General features: G+C 43.9%; 1 protein-coding gene across 14 annotated transcripts in view; it reads right to left on the reverse strand.

The window, feature by feature from the left end:
• Vps13d (vacuolar protein sorting 13D) overlaps positions 1 to 19,209 on the reverse strand; it is a 323,993-nt gene that overhangs the window by 220,378 nt on the left and 84,406 nt on the right. For 11 of the 14 annotated variants that reach the window (XR_003954929.1, XR_003954931.1, XR_881424.3 and 8 more), the window contains 10 exons: positions 17,083 to 17,172; positions 15,508 to 15,648; positions 14,377 to 14,499; positions 12,192 to 12,266; positions 8,543 to 8,648; positions 6,589 to 6,741; positions 4,764 to 4,899; positions 3,402 to 3,449; positions 783 to 933; positions 440 to 650 (listed from right to left, as the gene is read on the reverse strand). Coding sequence is in view for 6 of the 14 variants with exons in the window: in NM_001276502.1 (NP_001263431.1) it covers positions 440 to 650; positions 783 to 933; positions 3,402 to 3,449; positions 4,764 to 4,899; positions 6,589 to 6,741; positions 8,543 to 8,648; positions 12,192 to 12,266; positions 14,377 to 14,499; positions 15,508 to 15,648; positions 17,083 to 17,172 (1,234 nt within the window). In the remaining 8 variants the exon portion in view is untranslated. The remainder of the gene's footprint in view (positions 1 to 439; positions 651 to 782; positions 934 to 3,401; positions 3,450 to 4,763; positions 4,900 to 6,588; positions 6,742 to 8,542; positions 8,649 to 12,191; positions 12,267 to 14,376; positions 14,500 to 15,507; positions 15,649 to 17,082; positions 17,173 to 19,209) is intronic. The other 3 variants (NM_001276465.1, XM_006538805.3, XM_011250235.2) reach the window with 3 other exon arrangements.

Raw genomic sequence — 19,209 nt, forward strand, 5'->3', positions numbered from 1 at the left:
TTCCAACACTGCCCTGGAAGATGCCATCACACGCTACACAGAGAAATACAGGTTTAAGTGGTGAGGCAATTTTTCATCATGCTCAAGAAAGTGTGTGAATCTGAATTTTTACCTAGGATACTTTAAAATTATTCCTTAGGAGAAACCTCAGCCCCAGGATTTGGCTACCCAGTTTAGACCTAGGAGCTGGGTGGGTTTCGGGATATTCTTTCCTTCCCCATATGTGCTCTCTTCGTGCAGATCAATGTACAGGAGGGAAGCCTCATCTCAAGTGGCTACATATGGCCTTTGTGGGTTCTTCCTTCTACAAACTTTAACTCAAGATTTTAAAGAAGGAGAATTCGGAGTTTGAAACAAACACAGAGGCCTTGCTATGAGTCTGCACAGACCCTGAAGGGGAAAAGTCAACACCCAGGCATCCATCCCAGCAGCAACACACCTGAAGAACCGGCTTTTCTCTGTGTCCATTGAGTGGCACTCCCGCTTGCTGCTGCTGACCTCTGCTGTCTTCACTACATTGGTCCAGTGAATGGGAACCTTACAGAAAAACACACCCATTCCTTTGGGTCGGGCCTGCAGCCGCCAAGAAGTGAGGTGTAGAGGCACAGCAAACGAGTCCCCTGGCATGATGGCGGGAAGCACCACCGGCTCTGCCACAGAAATAAGTGTTAGCACTTGCAGGAGATGGTCCCCACCCCAAGACTCATTAATCAGAGGACAGAGGCAAGACACACTATGCAAACGGGACAAAGAGTCACAATAACAGCACCATCCTGACTTACTGTCAGGGGCAGAAGGACTGTCCAACCGTAGTTCCATTGGTGTCTCAAGTCTGTTCTTCACAATGAGGGCTGACCGAACAGTGATTACTTTCCGAGCACTGCCTTCCATTGTGACTGCAAATACCACCCGCACAGGTGGGAGTGAAGAGAACTGTGAAAAAGAGAAAGAAAATTGCACCTGGAAAAACACATAGCATGTAAATTCCACTAGAGTATGAAAGTCAAGAGAATTGCTGCCACCATTGCTCTTCAGTAAATTATTATCCACACCAAATCAGTTTTTAGCTCTAAAGTAAGCGAGCAGGCCATAAATACTGTTAAACGTGAATACTCTTAAAAGAGTCAGGACTGCTGGGCATGGTGGCCCATGCCTTTAATCCCAGCACTCAGGAGGTAAAGGCAGACAGATATCTGTTCGGGGCCAGTCAGTGAGTACCAGAACAGCCAGAGCTCTATCATGAGACCCTGCCTCAAAACAACAACAACAACAACAACAACAACAACAACAACAACAACAACAACAACAAAAGGAAAGAGCCAGGACTAGAGGGATGTCCCAATAGTTAAGTTCACTGGCCACTCTTCCAGAGGGCCTGGGTTTAATTCCAGGCACCTACATGGCAGCTCACAACCATCTGTAACTCCAGTTCTAGGGGATTTGCATTCTTTTGGCCTCCTCAGTAACACATTTACATACATGCAGACAAACACACACATCAAATAATTAAAAATAAATCATTTTTTAAGGAACCCACTCTAAAAACATCTATAAAATATTCTACTCAGATATAATACCACAAAGTATGTCCCAAAAGAACATGTGGGGATGGAGCTACAGCTTAGTGGGAGAGTTATCTGCATAGCATACAGGAGGCTTTGGATGTACTCCTTAATTCTACAAAGAGAGGAAGGTAGCAAGGGTTATCTCGAGGCCTACAGACATATTACAAAGAACTTCAATAGTGGTAATGATTTATTCAACTTTCCATATTTCCCGTGATGTGGTAAAAACAAAAAACACACCACCAGGCCTAATAAAGAAACTATAGGACGACTTCTTTTCGAATCTCCCGAGGAAATAAAAAAAGAAGTAGAACCTTGCAAGGTACTAACTGCTTTCCCTCATGTGGCATCTTCCTTCCTAATTAAAACTGAGAAAGCATTCCTTGAACACTAACAATGGGTTGGGTGCTGCCCAGACACACACAGGAAAAAAGAAAATGTCTGCAGAGGTTCAGGCCTGTTTGTGCAAAGCACAGAGTTTAGGAAAGCCTTGTCTGTTTAAGAGATATTTCTCAGGAACAAATGACTTCATTAACTCTCAGTGTGGCTCAACTACCCTTGATGACCCATGTACCTGACATGGAGAGAGCTAGAAACAAACTTTCATCATCACAGCCCTCAAGGCTGTGCTCCATCACAATGGTTTGGTTTCATGTTTGGTTCGTCACGGAGCCAGGGCTGACTTTCACCTCACTGTGTAGCTGAGGATAACCTTGAACTCCTGACTCTATCTCCTCAGTACTGAGATTACAAACATGTCCAACCTTTAAAAAACAGGATGCCGGCTTCAGACACTCAATATAACTGAGGGAAGTGGTTCGTCATTACAACTGTAAGCTGGGTTACAGTTGCTATGTGAAGTTCTAAATGTTCACTCACATTTAACACAGTCTTTGTACAACTACCATACAGAAATATGTATTTAAGAATGAATTCCATGTGCCATACACCACAGAAGGTCTAAAAGCACTACTTTTAGATGCTTCTTTGCCACAGAAACAGATGATAGCATAAGCAAGTCCTTCATCCTGCCGACTTTATTGTTATTAGAGTGAACTATAAGAGAACTGGCTTACTAAGCTATAAAACAAAATGCTCTTCCAAACCAAAGTGCTGGGGAGTCCAAATCAAAATTCAACCATCTTTTCTGGAGTATTTTTGGTTTTCTTATACTATTATTTTTATTTATGTGGATGGCTGTATGTCTGTGTGAGTGATGCCATGAGTGAGAAGGTGTCTGTGGAGGCCAGAAGACGCTGAAGTCACAGGCAACTACAAGCTGCCTGACATGGTGCTGCGAACCGAACGTAGATTACCTGAGCCCCCTTTCTGGAATGGCTTTTCAGGAACACATACTAGTCAGAAATCACCATCAAAGCTCAATCCTCCACTAGCGTAGCTCCAAAGAATCACACACTATAGCTTCCAGATCCACCTCCTACTTCAGTGTCTGTGATCCTTAGGCACAAGAAGTGGGAAAATAATGCCTGGACTATATTCATGTCACTATATTCATGTTTCAAGCACAAGTGGGGCGTAATCTAACTGCTCTTGTATTTTTCTTACAAGGCCTTGGGACCAAGCATATGAAATACACAACTGAACCAGGAGAAACTGATAATTCGGCTGAGAAGGAAAGGAAGCCCTGGCGATGCTAAAATCCTCAGCTATGTGCACTAGCTCAGGAAGACCACTAACAGGAAAGGGCAGTTTAAATGTCAGTCACATACGGGCCACAGAGTCCTTTGACCATGAAGAACACATACCTGTGTACAGCCTCAGTGCAGTGTACACACTCAGTAAGTACAATGATGACAACAGCAAAGTCATACTCACATAAACCTGGGGGTGTATGATGTTTGTTCTGCTGCTTGGGCTGCCGATCTATGAGAGAGTTACAAAAATCAGAGCTTCAATAGCAGTGACACACAATAGCAGTGACAATGTAACTGCCTTGAAAGAGTGGTGTTTAAAACGGCTCTCAGGTACAGTATCACTAAAGACAATATACCATGTCTTGAGCATTAGGGAGAAAATGATATTCAGTCTACTATCATCCGATGGCTGTGTTTCTCCAGGACCCATCAATGTAATGGCTAAGTATGTGTGGGAAGAGCTGTTCCTTTCACTGCTTGACATGAATTTAGGCAGAAAATAATGTTTTTCTCCCAATGAAGATAAGTGGAGTGCCATATAGAGACAGTGAAAATAAACACTCGTGGAAAGGAGTTCTCCAAAAGTATCTCTCATGAGCAAAGCTGCAGTGTCTCTACAGTGTTTGCTTCATCACTGATGCTCAAAAGCAGGTCACCTGCCTAACAAAACATGAATATGGCACAGGGGCACATAAGGTACTTGCATCACCAGAACACTGGCGTCTGCCTATACCAGCAGCTGGGGAAGCTGCCTGCATCCTGCCCCCTGCCCCCCAGCCCCAGGTTGAAAGGCCAGGGAGAAGCAGGTGAACTTAAGTGTGATTAGACAATAAATAGCAATGCTACATAGGATTTAGAAACATAGAGCTAAAAGGACCATGGAAGAGCAATATAATATGAAGATGCATGCAAATGGTAAAGCTTAATTATACATAAAGAACAGCCAAGACAGTTGGCCCTCTATATACACAGGGCTCACATCCTCAAACTCAACCAAGCCCAGACCATTTGATGTGTGGTCAGGCCTACTATGGTCACACATACAATCTCTCTCCTCATCTCTAGCTTCTAAATAATACAGTATTAGCAACTGCTTCCCACAGTACTTTTGTGGAAATGTGATCTCTAGATCACTTGAAGTTTACTGGAAGATACGCATAGACTGTGTGCAAACACTCTGCCATAAAAAAATAAAGACTTGAGCACCAACGATTTGGGTCTGGGGTGGGGCAGGTGAAACCTTGAAACTCATCCCCCATAGACAGAGGGAAGTTTCCCAGACTATGATCAGAGAAGAAGATATCTACCTACATGAAACAACATGTTGCTGCCAAATTCCCACCTCGTTTTCTACTGATGTCAACCATTAGCTGGCTGATCTTCATATTGATTCCTAACACTCACTCCTGAGACAATACTCTGATGTTTTTCTTCTTAGACACAGGGGAGCAAAGCACTTCAACAGAGCAAGGTTATTGCAAGCTTCACTGTGTAACAACCTGGCCTGGCAGAGTGTGCATGACACCAAACAGCAGCCACTCACCGTAGAGGAAGAGGAATTTTTGTCTGGTGCTGCATATCGGAAGAAGGTCCCGACCTTGTCCACAGACACTGGGCTCACTTGCTCCCAGCCATTCACTCGAACTTGCAGCTGATGGATGCGCAGGTCGTGAGTATGTCTGTCAAGAGGATCAGAAAAGGCCCAGTCTCAAAAAGACAGGAAATTAGGAGCAGAGACTCCAACCTGATTGTATTTTATAATGATGTAAAAGCCAGTTAAGCCTTCTCAGCATTACCTGGTGAGAGAAGTCAGGAAGACAGTTTAACTGGCTTTTATGCTGACGGCTACTGGTGAGATGCAGAAGGCCTGGAGCAAGGGGCATCTGCCCTCTTCTCATAAACCATGAAAATCTGTATGCTTGCCAGAGGGCTCCCAGCAGCACCTACCTAATCTTCATGAAATAATGTCAGTGGCAATCAGCTGAATGGAATGATCAGAGTGTCCTGGCCATTGAATCACGTAACCATGCTCTTGGGGTACGTAAGCTTTGTCTTTTTAGTTCCTTTGTTGAAAATTCTACTCCTCTAAGGAACACATCCAGTTTTTTGGCTCAGGCCCTACACAACCACAGACAGGCCTGGGAGACAGTGCCCTTGGAGTTAAGAGTGTACAAGCGCTCAGCTGAAACTGGAGCAGAAGGCAGTGGGCAGAACAGAAGGAATAGGAGGAAATTGCACGTTTAATTCTATTTTAGATTTTGCCTAATTCAAGCCAGAAGGCTGAAGCTGAAATGGGGAACTGAACTTGAGGCTGACAGGAAGGGAGGAGGGCAGCATAGGGACAGTATGCCAAGGGGAAAATGCCAAAAAATGCATTTATTTTGATGAGTTCAAGCAGTACAGTGGGTTACATGGAAACTAAGATGGAAATGACACCAAGCCCTCTCTGATGCAAGAGGCAGGGCTTATTGAAAGATACTATTAACAAGAGCTTCCTGAAGCACAGGGCACCCTGAAAATGTATCCAGCATAGAGATTTTACCCCCACCCCCAAAGGACTCCCAGAGACCCAGACCCATACATTCAAAACCCTCACCAGTCAGGACTAACCCGTGCAGGCAGAACAAGAGGAAGAAAGGCTTTGTTGTGAGGGAGGTTTGCATATGGGCTCAGGCCTGAAGCCAGCCTCTTCCACTTCAGCTTCCCAGAATCAGTCCAAGGCTCAAACACTAAGCCTTCACCTATTTACACCCTAGACAGCCTTTCCATTTAAAAATACTTGCAAATAGTGAGGTAATACCTTACTGGACATTTTATTATCTTTCAGGAAATGGAATTAAAGCCTTCATCTGTATTTGTGCCAAGTCCTCTAGCTGGCTGCGCCAGGAGTGACTGGGTCAGCAGTACCCCTTGAAGAGGTAATCGTACACTGCTTGCTTTTCCTAGCTCTGCATCCTGGGCCTATCTGCTCACAGAAAGTGTGCGGCATAAATGTATCTTAAGACTGAGATAATCAAGCTTGAGAACTGCACATCATCCACTTGGGCAGCTTTCAGGCTCGGTCGCCTACACAGAGACCCGGACAGGGTTTAATGGAGCTGAGTGTGAGTATGTACCTAGCTTTTGTCCAAACTCTGAAATACTTAGTTATCTTCTCACACACCAAGAAAATGGGAATAGAAAGAAATGTTTTTCCAAGATGGCATGACAGCCTATATTCTAAGAGGAAACAGTCACTTTCAAAGTATCTTTGAACAACAAAACATTCAAGTCAGTGAAAGACAAATAGTGAAAGACAAAACACCAGGGACAAACATTTATATCCATGCCATGAAATCCATGAAAAAGAATAAACAACCATATTTTACCTGTGTCGTAACTTTCCTCTGGCTTCAAATTCAAAGGGAATCTCTTCACCTGTGAGGACTTCTCTCCATTCACTGACATTGTGTGCATCATCCAGGAATGCTCCATTCCCTTCTGGAACCACCCCAGGACTCCCACTGTGAGACAGTGCAGCCCTGGAACCAAATCAAATGACAGGTTGTCCCTTCAGCCTTACCCTCCCTACTATCTCTACAGGAGTTCTGAGCCACTAGGAAATCAGCCCTCCCATAACTGACTGACTGCAGTGGCATGATATAACCTGGTTGTTCTTTGTGACCCAAGAAGGACCCGAGAGCAAGTGGCTTCAGCTACTTTCCGGCTCTGTCACAACTAAACATCTTTGGACGTTTAGAAATAGACTGAAGTAATGCTGAGCATTGTACAGCATACTTACAACCTCGGCTGAAGAATGAGAATGACTGTAAAGCCAGCCTGTGCAATAGGGCAAATTTTAGGCCAGCCTGGGCTGCATAGTGAAACTCTGTTTCAAATAATGTTTTTCAATAGAAGAAAGTGTGTGTGTGTGTGTGTGTGTGTGTGTGTGTGTTACATCATGGACATATGTGCATTTGGAGCACAGAGGTTAATATCAGGTGCCTTCATCAATCACTCTCTATCTAATAATTTGAGACAGGGTTTCTTATAATATAACCTAGAACTCATCAACTGGCTAGCATGGCTGTCAGTGAGCTCCAAGGAGCCTCCTATCTGCATGTCTTAGTGTTGGGAAACAGCCACACACTACCATCTTCAGCTTTTTCAAGATTGCTGGAGATCCAAGCTCTAGGCCTAATACACAAGAATTTACTGACTGAGCCATTTTCCCAGTCCTACACAGCAGGCATGAAATCGCCTGCCTCATAAGCAGGAGCACAGGAGTTCAATCACCAGAAACCATGTAAGAATGCTGGGTGTGGTGGTGCATGTATCCCAGCACTGAGGAGGGAGGGACAGGATTCCTGGAGCTGAGTGGTCAGCAGCCAGCCTGGCCTAATCAATAAGCCAATGAGAGACCCTTTGTCAAAGAAAGCAGACATCGTTCCTGAAGATGACATCTGTGGTTGTTCACTGGCTTCTGCATACATACTCACACACATGCATTACCACACATATACATTCACCCATAGCCACATTCATATACCCTCACATGCATGTATGAGCACACACACACACATTCACCCATAGCCATATTCATGCACACATGCACACATATGCATCCAAAGCAAACAAACCAAAGCAGAGTTTTCTACGGGAACAAGCTGGTGACCAGCAAGAATTTAACAGACATGAACTGGTAAACAGCAAAGTCCTGGCTATGGTACCTCATGGCTAGTGGAATCAGAAGAATATTGTTTCAAATCAGCTGACAGTTACTCAGCTCTGCCCTTCATGAAGCTGGAAAGGTCCCATGTATTTAGAGCATTGAGCCAACATCTAAGCAGGCAAAGTCATCAGTCAAGGTTTGCATTCAGCTTAGGCAAATTCCCACAGCCCTCCCAACTCCACCCGATGCTATCTGGGCCAAAGTGTGCTTTAGAGACAAAAATAAGTGTTCAGGAGTCAGGGGTGGAGGGCATTTCCAAAGCAGGCTTATAAGAAAAATGCAAAATACTTAGTTTTGAGACCACATACAGCTTCTTTAAAGAGTATGGAGCCTACAGAAGCCTGGGATGACTTTTCTCTCACCCTCTGACCATGAACATAACACAAACCAGGTCAAGATGAGCACAGCAGCACTACTGCACACTCAGGACCCACTTCACAGCGGTCCTCTGCAGAATCAGTATGTCTCCCTACCATAACTCTCCGGGCACGAGTTACTGGCTCAGTTACCAGCCCAGGGGCTTTGAGCAGGAGCCAGCCTTGCTCTGCCAGGCTGCTGCCCAAGGTTGCTAGGATTTAAGTGTCTCCAGAGACAGAATGAAAGTGCCTTACCTGGTAGGTGTGGTGGTCAGGGTGGCAAACCACAGTGTGCATCCTGTGTGGTTCCGAAGAGCAAAGGGGACAAATGGCTGCCGACGCTTGGGTGTTTTCACCTCTGCTGTGGCAAACAAACAATAAAAAAGACTATTACTATCTACTCTGTCTGCATGATGGAAACCCTATCATGGAGACGGTACCCACAGCTGTCTCCTGTGTGACGTCAGAGGGAAGAGAAAAGGAACTGCACGTTTGCTGGTATGACAAAGAGATGTTTCATGGATCTGCAGGCTTCTGTGTGATATCTCTCTGTGTCTCTGTCTCTCTCTCATACACACATACACACACACACACACACACACACACACACACACACACATACACACACACACACACACACACACACACACACACACACACACACAGTCCCCACAACTCTCATGGGTCTTACTGCTCAGAACAGTCCATCAGGACCTGACCGGGTTATAAATCAAGGAAAACACTGACATAAGCCACTCCTCCCAAGCAATGCATTCTTAATCCTAACCCTGGTGGAAGGCCCCAAGCCCTGAGCCATAGCATGTACATAGTAACAAAATTAAAACTTTGTTTTCTCTCCTGGTGCTTTTTCCCCCCTTTCACTGAGGAATCAAGGTCATCCTATCTGAAAGCTTTTAAATAAAATTTTTGCTCTCTTATTTTTAATGAGTACTGTGTGTGTGTGTGTGTGTGTGTGTGTGTGTGTGTGTGTGTGTACAGGCATTTATGTAGAAATTAGAGTTGCTATAGTCCTCTTCACTTTACTTACTGATTTTTGAGACAGGATGTTACATGAATCTGGATTTCACCAACTGGCCATCAGACTCAGAGATCTGCTTGCTCTGTCCCCCTCCCACACTGACTCTAGGATTAAACACACATGCTACCAGCTTCTCAGATAGTTTCCAGGGATCAAACTCTTGTCCTCATACTTACACAGAAGACACTTTAACAGCAGAACCATCTTCCCAACATAGTTTGATTTTTAACATAGGCTCCCCCCTTCCCCTAGCTTCCATAATGAAGTCACCAAGGAGGCTGAAAAAGCATGCTGCACACAGCTGTTTCACAAAACAATCTCTGACTGGGAAACTACAGAGAAACAACTACCAGAAAGCAACGTAACCAAATTCTAGAAACTGACAAACTGACTATCAACACTGAGAACTGTCAAAGGCACTCCAGTGTCCTCAGGAGCCTTCTGTAGCCCACTCTGACTAAGGGCCTGTCACCTCCAGTAATCATGCAAAGTAAGCCAGAGGTGGTGGCAGGAACCACCAGGCAGTGACAATTGAGGGTAGGAGGCACCTGGCTGAGGAGTTCCTAGCACATAAACACTGATGAGCACAGCAGGCCCCAGGGTCCTGCAGAATCCCTGCCTGTGTTAATCCTGACAGACAACTTTCCAAAGGGGAGGAACTTGATGACTGCCAAAAGGGCAACATTTAGGTTAAAACAAGTTCTCTCTGGACAACAGTAATTCAGCAGAGACTATGTTATAATCGTCTGTTGAGAACAGGAGCAGTGGCTCTCAACCTGTAAATCTCAACCCTTTTGGGAGTCAAATATTAGATACCCTGCATATCACATATTTACAATTCTTAACAGTAGGAAAGCTACAGTTAGGAAGCAGCAATGAAATGGTTTTATGGTTGGAGGTCACCACATGAGGAACTGCATTAAAGCATTTCACCCTTATGAAGGTTGAGAACCATTCAAATAGAGAGTGGTCTGGTTCAATAACATGTGAGGATACTGCTAGGGATAATGTCTGTCTACAACTGTGTCCATGTCCATCCCAGTAGCCTCATATGGTTCACAAAGTGCTCCCCCAAGTAAAAGATGAAACCCTGAGTCTGGAGCAAGATCCTCCCAAAGGGTAAACAGTGTTCACGTGCTCTGGGAGCAGCCTCTCTCCATGTGAGTGAGAAGAGCACCTTCATTATAGTAGACGAGGGCCAAGAGGAAAAGGACCACAGCTACCTTCCTATCCCACTGTGAAGCAGAAGGACAGTTTCCATCTGCAAATCATACTGTGAAAAAACAGGTGGCAGATGGCTTTGACCACTTTGAAATACAGACTCAAGTACTAGAAATCCATACAGAGATCCACATGTCTACTGCTGTGGGACTAGATAACATGGAAGGCACAGTACGCAGGATCCCATGTTTCCTGTGCAGATCAAAACTAATACCAGACTAAAACACCCCAGAGAACACACAAATCCCAGTACTGCATCAGCATCATTTGCCTTTGGCGTAATACCAGAGAGAAAACTCCCAAATCCATCAAAGAGAGCATTATTTCCTGATGACCTCAAAAATCTGCCTCCAGTGAATGAGTCCAATTTCTTCAGGGGTTGAGAAAGCCTCACATTCCTCACATCCAAGTTCAGCATCAAATGAAGCCAGCTGAAAAAATTTCTACCCTTCTGCATGTCTTTCACGGAGTAATTGGCCATCCTAATTGGGAGTTTTATGCTACATAGCAGCTTAGACTGTCAAAAGGCCCTGATTTGTGGATCATAATAAAGACACTGAAGCCCCAAGTCTAATGCTAGCTAGTCAGAGAAGTGAAGAAAAATTCCTCCACTGCCCATCAGAGTCCACTACACTGGCTAGAGGGGAAGAATGCTCACCTTTGCCTGAAGGAGGAGCACGTACTGGAAAGCTCAGCAGTGTGAATCCACAGTAAATGAAGATAGGAGCCCACTCCCAAAGACCCATCCCAGTTGAGCCTTCTTAAAACAAAATATACAGTGACCTGTCTGTATTAATAACCCTGTTCAGTATTCCTAGTAAAAGAGGCTCAAATGCCTTTGGGTTATCTTTCTTTTTATTTTGCAGCCTGGAATTTATGATCCTCCTGCCTCAGACTCCCAATTGCTGGGATTACAGATGTGGACCACCAAACCCAGCTCAAATGCCTTTTAGCATAAGATATATCAAAAGCCACGATCTGGGATTAGTCTCACACATAAATCAGTTAGATTAACAGTACTCATTAACACAGAGGAAGAAATACAGTTGGCAGTCCAATGTGAGGAGTTTCTTCTTGCGCTCACCAACCAGTCAATCCTCCAGGAACAGCTTCTTTTCTATCTCCTAAATGCATAAACTCCTATGTAAGGAAATGAATGTTTGTATCTAAGCAATTTGTTAGGAAATACATTCTTGGCTCTATGACTAATTATTACAGCTCTTATTTCACAGAGCTCCTCGCATGCCCATGAGAATAAACGCTCACTAAGGGCTCCGTAGGCAAAGCCATGCGGTGCTGCTTAGAGAAGGATGGAGTTCCTCCATCTCCTTCATTCCTGTAAGAGCCTTCCTTGCCTTTGGCCTTTCTGACTGTATACTGTGCAGCTGATTCCTCTTTCACCAGAGGAGACGGTGATGAAGCAGTCACGTCTGCTGCCACCCATGATGAGGTGCTGTTCTCCACTCATCCGATGGAGACCTTCTCTCAGGCTACTGAGGCAGAGGACTTATAACTTATAACACTCCCATTCAGCTCCGATTAACAACACATACTTTTTTTAAAAAGAAAAAAAATCAGTATACAGATTGACGTAAGGCAGTTCTTGAAACAGGAAAACAATGCCAGCCTCTGGCTGTACTGTACCTCGAGCATAGATCTGGTGCTCTAGGTTAGTCAGACTGGCTGTACTCCTAGTTCTAAGGTAGACAAGAGGGAGGCCTGGTAGACAGGAGAGACAAAGTTAGAAGATAAAAATAGGTGCAGTGAACAAGACTCACCTCCAACAAGCACAAGCAGAGAAATTACAAATGGCATGCAAGCATCATGCAATTGCAATAACATCCTTCCTTATTGCTAAGAACCAGTAAGTGCTTGCCAAAGCCAGCATTTTTTTTTTTTTTTTTTTTTTTTGCACAGCTTTGATGGTGTGGCTGTGTCCTCTTTTTCATATTAAGTGACAGTGAATGTGTTGACTATCCCCTTAAAGAGAACAAGCCTTTTATAATGTTATAGACTGACCCAGAGGAGTCACAGAAACTAATCAGTATGTATTTTAGGGGAGGAATGCCATTCCAGAAGGAAAGACATAGGACAGAACACTGACCACTGAGTACCTCAGATACTCAGGGCAAGAGTCGGCCTCCCACCAGATTTCAACAATCCTCTTGTAGTGTTTATCTCACAGTACTAAATTCTAAACTGAACATAAGTATCAACAAACAACAACAACAAAAAAAACCTGAATTTTTCATAAAATAATCAATGGAATAAGTCATGCCATGGAGATTTTCCTATAGAATCAGCCCTTACTGCAAGGCCTACAACCCAGGTAACACAAAGCTAAAGATACACTGAAACAGTATTGAATCCCCAGTTCCCAAGGTTGAACTGCACAGTAAGGGCTAAGCCATTAGTCTGTTTTACACAGGACACAGGGGGAAAAAAAAAGCCTAACTTTGGGGCGAAATGTGGCTAAAATTTTCAAACAAAATCTAAATATTAGTAGTCAGTTCCGCACAGTTGAAAGCTACTAACTTGAAAGCCAATGCTACACAAACTGTAGGACACTTCTCAGAAGGCTATCAGGAACTGCCAATAAAAAGGCACTTGCTATTTAGGTATGTCAAGTGGTTAAAACAGTGCATCACATCAGCCTCACCAGAAAAACCTAAAGAAATAAAAATCAAGCTTTAATATAGATGGGGTAATTATTAACAACAGAGAGAGGAGAACGTGTAAGAAAAAGAAGAGTGGGGTCTTCAGAGCATCGGGCCTTCCTGGAGTTGGCACTGACTGGATCTAAGGTCCCAGTACAAAGAACCACCTGCTCTTGGACACCCTCCACAGACGACTTAAGCATCTTCTGGACAGGTGAGGTCACCTTTTTGCAACACAAATCAGGAGGTTAAGGGAGCTGGAGCTCCATGGACTCAGAAGCAATAGTTTAAGGACAGAGAACAAGCGCAGCACAGCCTTTGTCTTTCCTTCTAGAAGCTGGAGGCACTCTGCTCACACACCCCAAGGAGGGGCCAACCAGCACAAATGCTTCCTACTGCTAAGAAAGGCCATCTTCCCAGACTGTTTGCAGACCAGATGGAATATTTAAGTATTCATGAGCTATGTGAAGTCAGGCCAAGACTCCCCAAAGAAACCACACTGAAAGAGTCGGGGCTGAGCTGAATTTGGATGACAATGGCTTGTGGAACAACCAGGACCTGTGGTGTCTGTCACCATCTCCCCAGCTCTGAGGCCAACAGAGCTCCATGCTGAGGCATTCATCAAGACAGAAAACACCAACAAAGAACACACTGACTTCTTCCTCAAGATGCTGGGACTCAATTCCTTTATACTCTATGAACAATACAGGCTGCCCTTTTAAAAAACATTTTTCCACTTGGGATCTTGCCCTCCCTCTTTCCAAGAATACATACAAACCCTCTAGCACAGGCTTTAGATGTTTTTATAACCCAGTTTTAAAATATCCCATCCACTGTAAAACCAACTGTTTTCGCCCAAGTAGAAAAAAGTAACCAACAGCCTGTCCTGACGCGCTCTCCATGGGTCGGCTCATCTCCAGCATCACTGGAAATCAAGAGTAATGTTTTGCAGATCTCCTCTCCCCAACATCGATGGAATTAGATCCTGCATTAACAGTTCAGTAGTTTGTGCCAGAAAACTGTCTTTTACAAAACTAAAACGAACTACAGAGGCCAGTCAGAACTTCTTATGGAGTTCTCAGAGAAAGACCATTCTATTTGAATATTTCGGTGAAGCACTGCTCTACAGATTAAAACTGATATAGACAGACATGTGCATATAAAAATCTTACTTTGTCCAAAGCATGGTGGGTCCACAGAGGAGCCCATCCAGTCTTCTGTCTTGGCTGACTCTGTTTCCTTGTCTTCTTTACAGTAATCCGCCAGCCAGGACTCCTTGGTACTTATATACTGATCTAGAAAGAATTCCATAAATTAAGAAGGGAGATGGAAAAAGATAAAAGGTTCATATCAAATAATATCAATTCATAACAAAAACTTTTACTGAGTGCTTCCTTACATACTGGACCCATGCAAGAAGCTAAAAAAGGTTGAACCCTAGAGACAACAATTGCACAAGGAAGAGATCAAGGCAATCAGATGACCTACCTTCATAAAGTCACCTATGATGTGAAAGGCTAAAGGAAAGACAGAATTACAATGCTGGAGGGCAGAGAAGAAGGTCAGATTTATTTGGCTTTGACAAAAGCAGGTGGTGGTGATGTGTGCATTAAAGTCCCTCTTGAAATGTGAATAGCAACTCAATGAAACTGAGGGCAGAGTGATACTCTAGGCAATGGGACTCTCGGGTGCAAAGACTAAGACATTAAGTACACAGCACACTCAGGAACACTGACTGCTGTGCTGTATCTTCAGTGCACATTCTGCATGAGAGACGTGGCAGAGATATCCAGAATCCAGAAATGTACATTTCAGGGCCACCAAGAAACTGTGAGAACACATTGCATTGGCTTGGCAATTTTCAGAGTTAAGTTGGTGTGACAATTGATGGAATAAACAGCACAGGGAACGTATTCATTCTGTTCAAGGAACACCACTCTGTAACTGGACACTGTGATGTATCTCTATAATGCCAACCACTTGGAAGGCCAAGGCAGGAGAAGTGTGAATTTGAGACTAGCCTGGGCTTAAACACTTCATCTTGCTTGAAAAACAAACAAAAATTCCTGTGTGAATAACAGAAGTGAAGCTAACCTCATTTCTAGGACAGTGAACCCCGCTAACAAAACACTAGAGGAGAAAGTTCTCCAGGATCCTTTGTGGTCCCTAAGAACCCTTAGCTCTTGCTTGGCCAGATGGCAGGCACAGGGCCAATCATTTGCCCACCTGGCATCTTTGTCTGCAGGCAAGAGACTCATGTTGCAGAAAAGATGTTAGCCGAAAACAGGGAGCGTCCCACTTACCTATCAGTACAGAAGTGATGTTGATATCCAGGCGGCGTTTGGCCTTGGCCTCTAGCTTCAGTCGAGGAGGATGGAGACGACTAGATGCCTGTTGTTGCCAGGATACAGAGCATGGCCATGGCTCAATAAATGGCTCCCAGCCTGAAAGAATGCAGGAAATAAAACATCTGTTCAGCAGATATCAAGGGTTTATAGGAGAATACTGTTCATGAATGCTTAGCAAGGACAGACTACAGCTTAATGGCTCCAATTCAATCTCACAATGAAAGCACCACCTTCTGCTATAGGTCATCCTACAGATGCCTGGTTAGATCCATGGAACAGGCCTGGAAGAGCACGAACACTCCCTATCATGCTCTTGTTGAGGTAGCAGGAAGCAGGAAGGGAGAGCACATGTTGTGTTTCATTAAAGTTAGAAGACCTCGTCCTCAATCAAGACAGGTAAAAAAGAACCTCAGACTTAGGTTACAAGAGAAACCTGTGGCTTTAGCTAAGAGCTCCTACATCAACCCTGCTCAAAGAACATTCCACCACTGAACCAAGGCCATACTTGGAGGCTCATTAGCTTAACTTTATCAAGGGTTTTGTTTCTTTGTTTTCTTAAAACGTGTCACATGTATAAAACAAATTTTAACAAAATATACATACAACTTAAAGGAAATATTATCACAAGCATTCATGTAATTGTTCAACTTAAGAAATGGGAAATCAGGCCAGGGATGGTGGCATACACCAGGAAGCAGAAGCAGGAAGAACTCTTACTGAGTTCAAGGCCAGCCTAGTGAACATAGTAAATTCCAGGACACATGAGCTACATAGAGATCCTGTCTCCAAGAGAAAGGGGGTAGGGAGGACAGGAAGAGGAGAAGCTGCTAATATGCTTGTGTTCAACTTCACAAGTCACGAGGAATACTTCTAAACTACACTAATTACAAGTTTACTAATAGAAACTGTGGCTCCTTTTCATCTCAGTATGTAATAGTGTCACACTTCACTTCTGCCTGACTGTAGGGTAGAAAATTATAATTTGAGCCAAATGTTGTGGTGTAGGCCTATAATTTCAGCACTCAGGAGGCTGAAGCAGGAGAATTTACATGAGTTCTAGGCCAGCCTTAACTTAGTAAATCACAGACTAGCCTAACCAACAGAGTGAGATCTTGTCTAATATACAAACAAAAAACCATAGATGCTCAACTCTTTTTTTTTTTTTTGGGGGGGGGGTTCGAGACAGGGTTTCTCTGTGTAGCCCTGGCTGTCCTGGAACTCACTCTGTAGACCAGGCTGGCCTCGAACTCAGAAATCCGCCTGCCTCTGCCTTCTGAGTGCTGGGATTAAAGATGTGCGCCACTACGCCCGTCTCAGATGCTCAACTCTTGAAGACCAGTTCACTAATTTTTGAAACACTTATAAGTATAATCATATCACATCAAAAATACATTTTTAAAAAATAGGAAATCTGTGCTTGTGCTCCCCCATTGTTTCTCAGTCTCACCGCGCCCCACCCAACCCTTTTTCTTGTCTAAAGTATGCAGTGACAGCCCACAATTTATACAATAATATATAATTTATACTGACCTGACAGAGCACGGTTATAATAATCTCCAGAAAGTGTGAAGTGGGCGAAGCCCTCAGGGTTAGTTCTTATGTGCTGAAGGAAATTCAGACCTGCAACACAAGTAAATCTCACTACAGAGGCAGGAGCAAAGAGGCCTCCCCAGACAAATTGCATTTCAGATACTAGTCATAGCTGCTACTGACAGCCTCATAGGAGAGCACACATAACTGCAGAAGTTCTGTCTACCAGGAAAGTTTGTATATGAATCTTCATGTTTTATAACCAGTACATTAACCACGGCATTCAAATATTCTTATCTTGTGCTGGAGAGATGGATAAGTGGTTCAGATCTAGAGGAACTGGATTCAATCCTCAGCACCCACATGCAGCTCACCTCCATTTATAACTCCACTTCTGAAGGATCTGATGGCTTTTTTTGGCCTCCAGGCATACAGTGATACATATACATAGTTGCAGGCAAAACACCCATAGACATAAAAAATAAGATATGTTTGTTTGTTTATTATCTGTAAGTACACTGTAGCTATCTTCAGACACACCAGAAGAGGGTGGCAGATCTCATTACGGATGGTTGTGAGCCACCATGTATTTGCTGGGATTTGAACTCAGGACCTTTGGAAGATCAGTCAGTGCTCTTAACCAATGAGCCATCTCTCCAGCAATGTATTATTATCTTAATTGTAAGCACTGTACCTAAAACATGGTCTCACTTGCCCTACCCCCATCCATAGCACACAGGTATAACCAAAGCCATAGTAACATCAAAGGGTATTTCTCCTGAATGCATGGAAAGAGGGCAATAATAATAAAAGGTGTATCTTGCTAAAGGTTAGCATATATTGCTTTTTTAACATATTTCTTAATTCTTTGAGAATTTTTACACAATGTATTTTGATCATATTTATCCCCAGTTCCTCCCTCTAACTCCTCTCAGATCCACCCTGACCTCTATAGCCCACATAAACTTCAATTTCTGCTGCCCACAGACTCCTGAGTGTGGGGCTATCCACTGCAGTGTGGTTGACCAACCAGGAGCCACACCCTTAAAGAAAACTGGCTCTGTGTTCCACAGAGACCATCAGTTGTCCAGTTCCTCAGATAGATGTGGGGACTCATGAACCCCTTCTTACCCCATATTAGCTCAGAATCTTAAGATTACCATACAAAACATGTTACATAATTATTCTCTACAGAAAAGACATTCATGTCAGCAGTCAAAAACCTAGTGGCTTTTAATTGTGCAGCCTTAGAAAGTGCGGAGAAGGTTCAAGTATAGGATAGGCAAAGGTCCAGAACCAAATTTGATGAAGGAGAGAAGGATGGCAAGCTACAAACATTAGAAGTGACAGGTAATAATTCTCTACCCTCCCCCCCTCCAGCCCCTTCTCTGTGTTTGTCTAGACCGGGTTTCCCTGTATAACCCCGACTGTCCTTGAATTCCTGAGTGCTGGGATTAAAGGTACATACCATCACCACCTGGCAAGTGACATGTGATTTTTACCAGGTCCCCTCAGAACCTTCATCCTCACACACGAAATAGGGCACTGAGGAAAGAACACTCTTCCCCGGGTCCCAGCCTACCAAAAACAGATGAGTCGTATTACCACTGCAGGACATGCCACGTGAGCCTGCTAATAGGATCCTGGTTTGGTTTTCAGGAGAGAATCAGGCAGAAGCATTCTTCTGCCAGCTTTTGTTCTAGAAGTCCCAGGTGACTCTATTCACCACTATGTTTATGTATGGGACAGACAGGGTAACTCAGCTGGAACTCTTGATGTGATAGAAGCTTTATCAGTGTCAATTTCTCCTATTCCTCAGCTATAGGCTCAAGCCACCTACGGGAAATAAATTTAAAAAATCTGGGTAATCCATTCTTGTACATACTGAGAGTGTCTTACTTTCCTTGATTATCCCTTGAGACCCCATACCCATGCCCTCAGGTATGTCCTCACCCTCCACTTGAGTGCCTCTCTCTCCTAACCTTCCTGCTTAAGTCTACCCTAAAATATATTTACTAACTCTCAACTCTGCTTTGTTTAAAAAAAAAAAAATCTGGCTCGCACCTTTCCAGTACTCAGGAGTCAGAGGCAGGACGATCTCTGAGTTCAAGACCAGGGGGGTCGACA

Source organism: Mus musculus, chromosome 4 (assembly GCF_000001635.26).
Source record: "Mus musculus strain C57BL/6J chromosome 4, GRCm38.p6 C57BL/6J".
Lineage (NCBI taxonomy): Eukaryota > Metazoa > Chordata > Mammalia > Rodentia > Muridae > Mus > Mus musculus.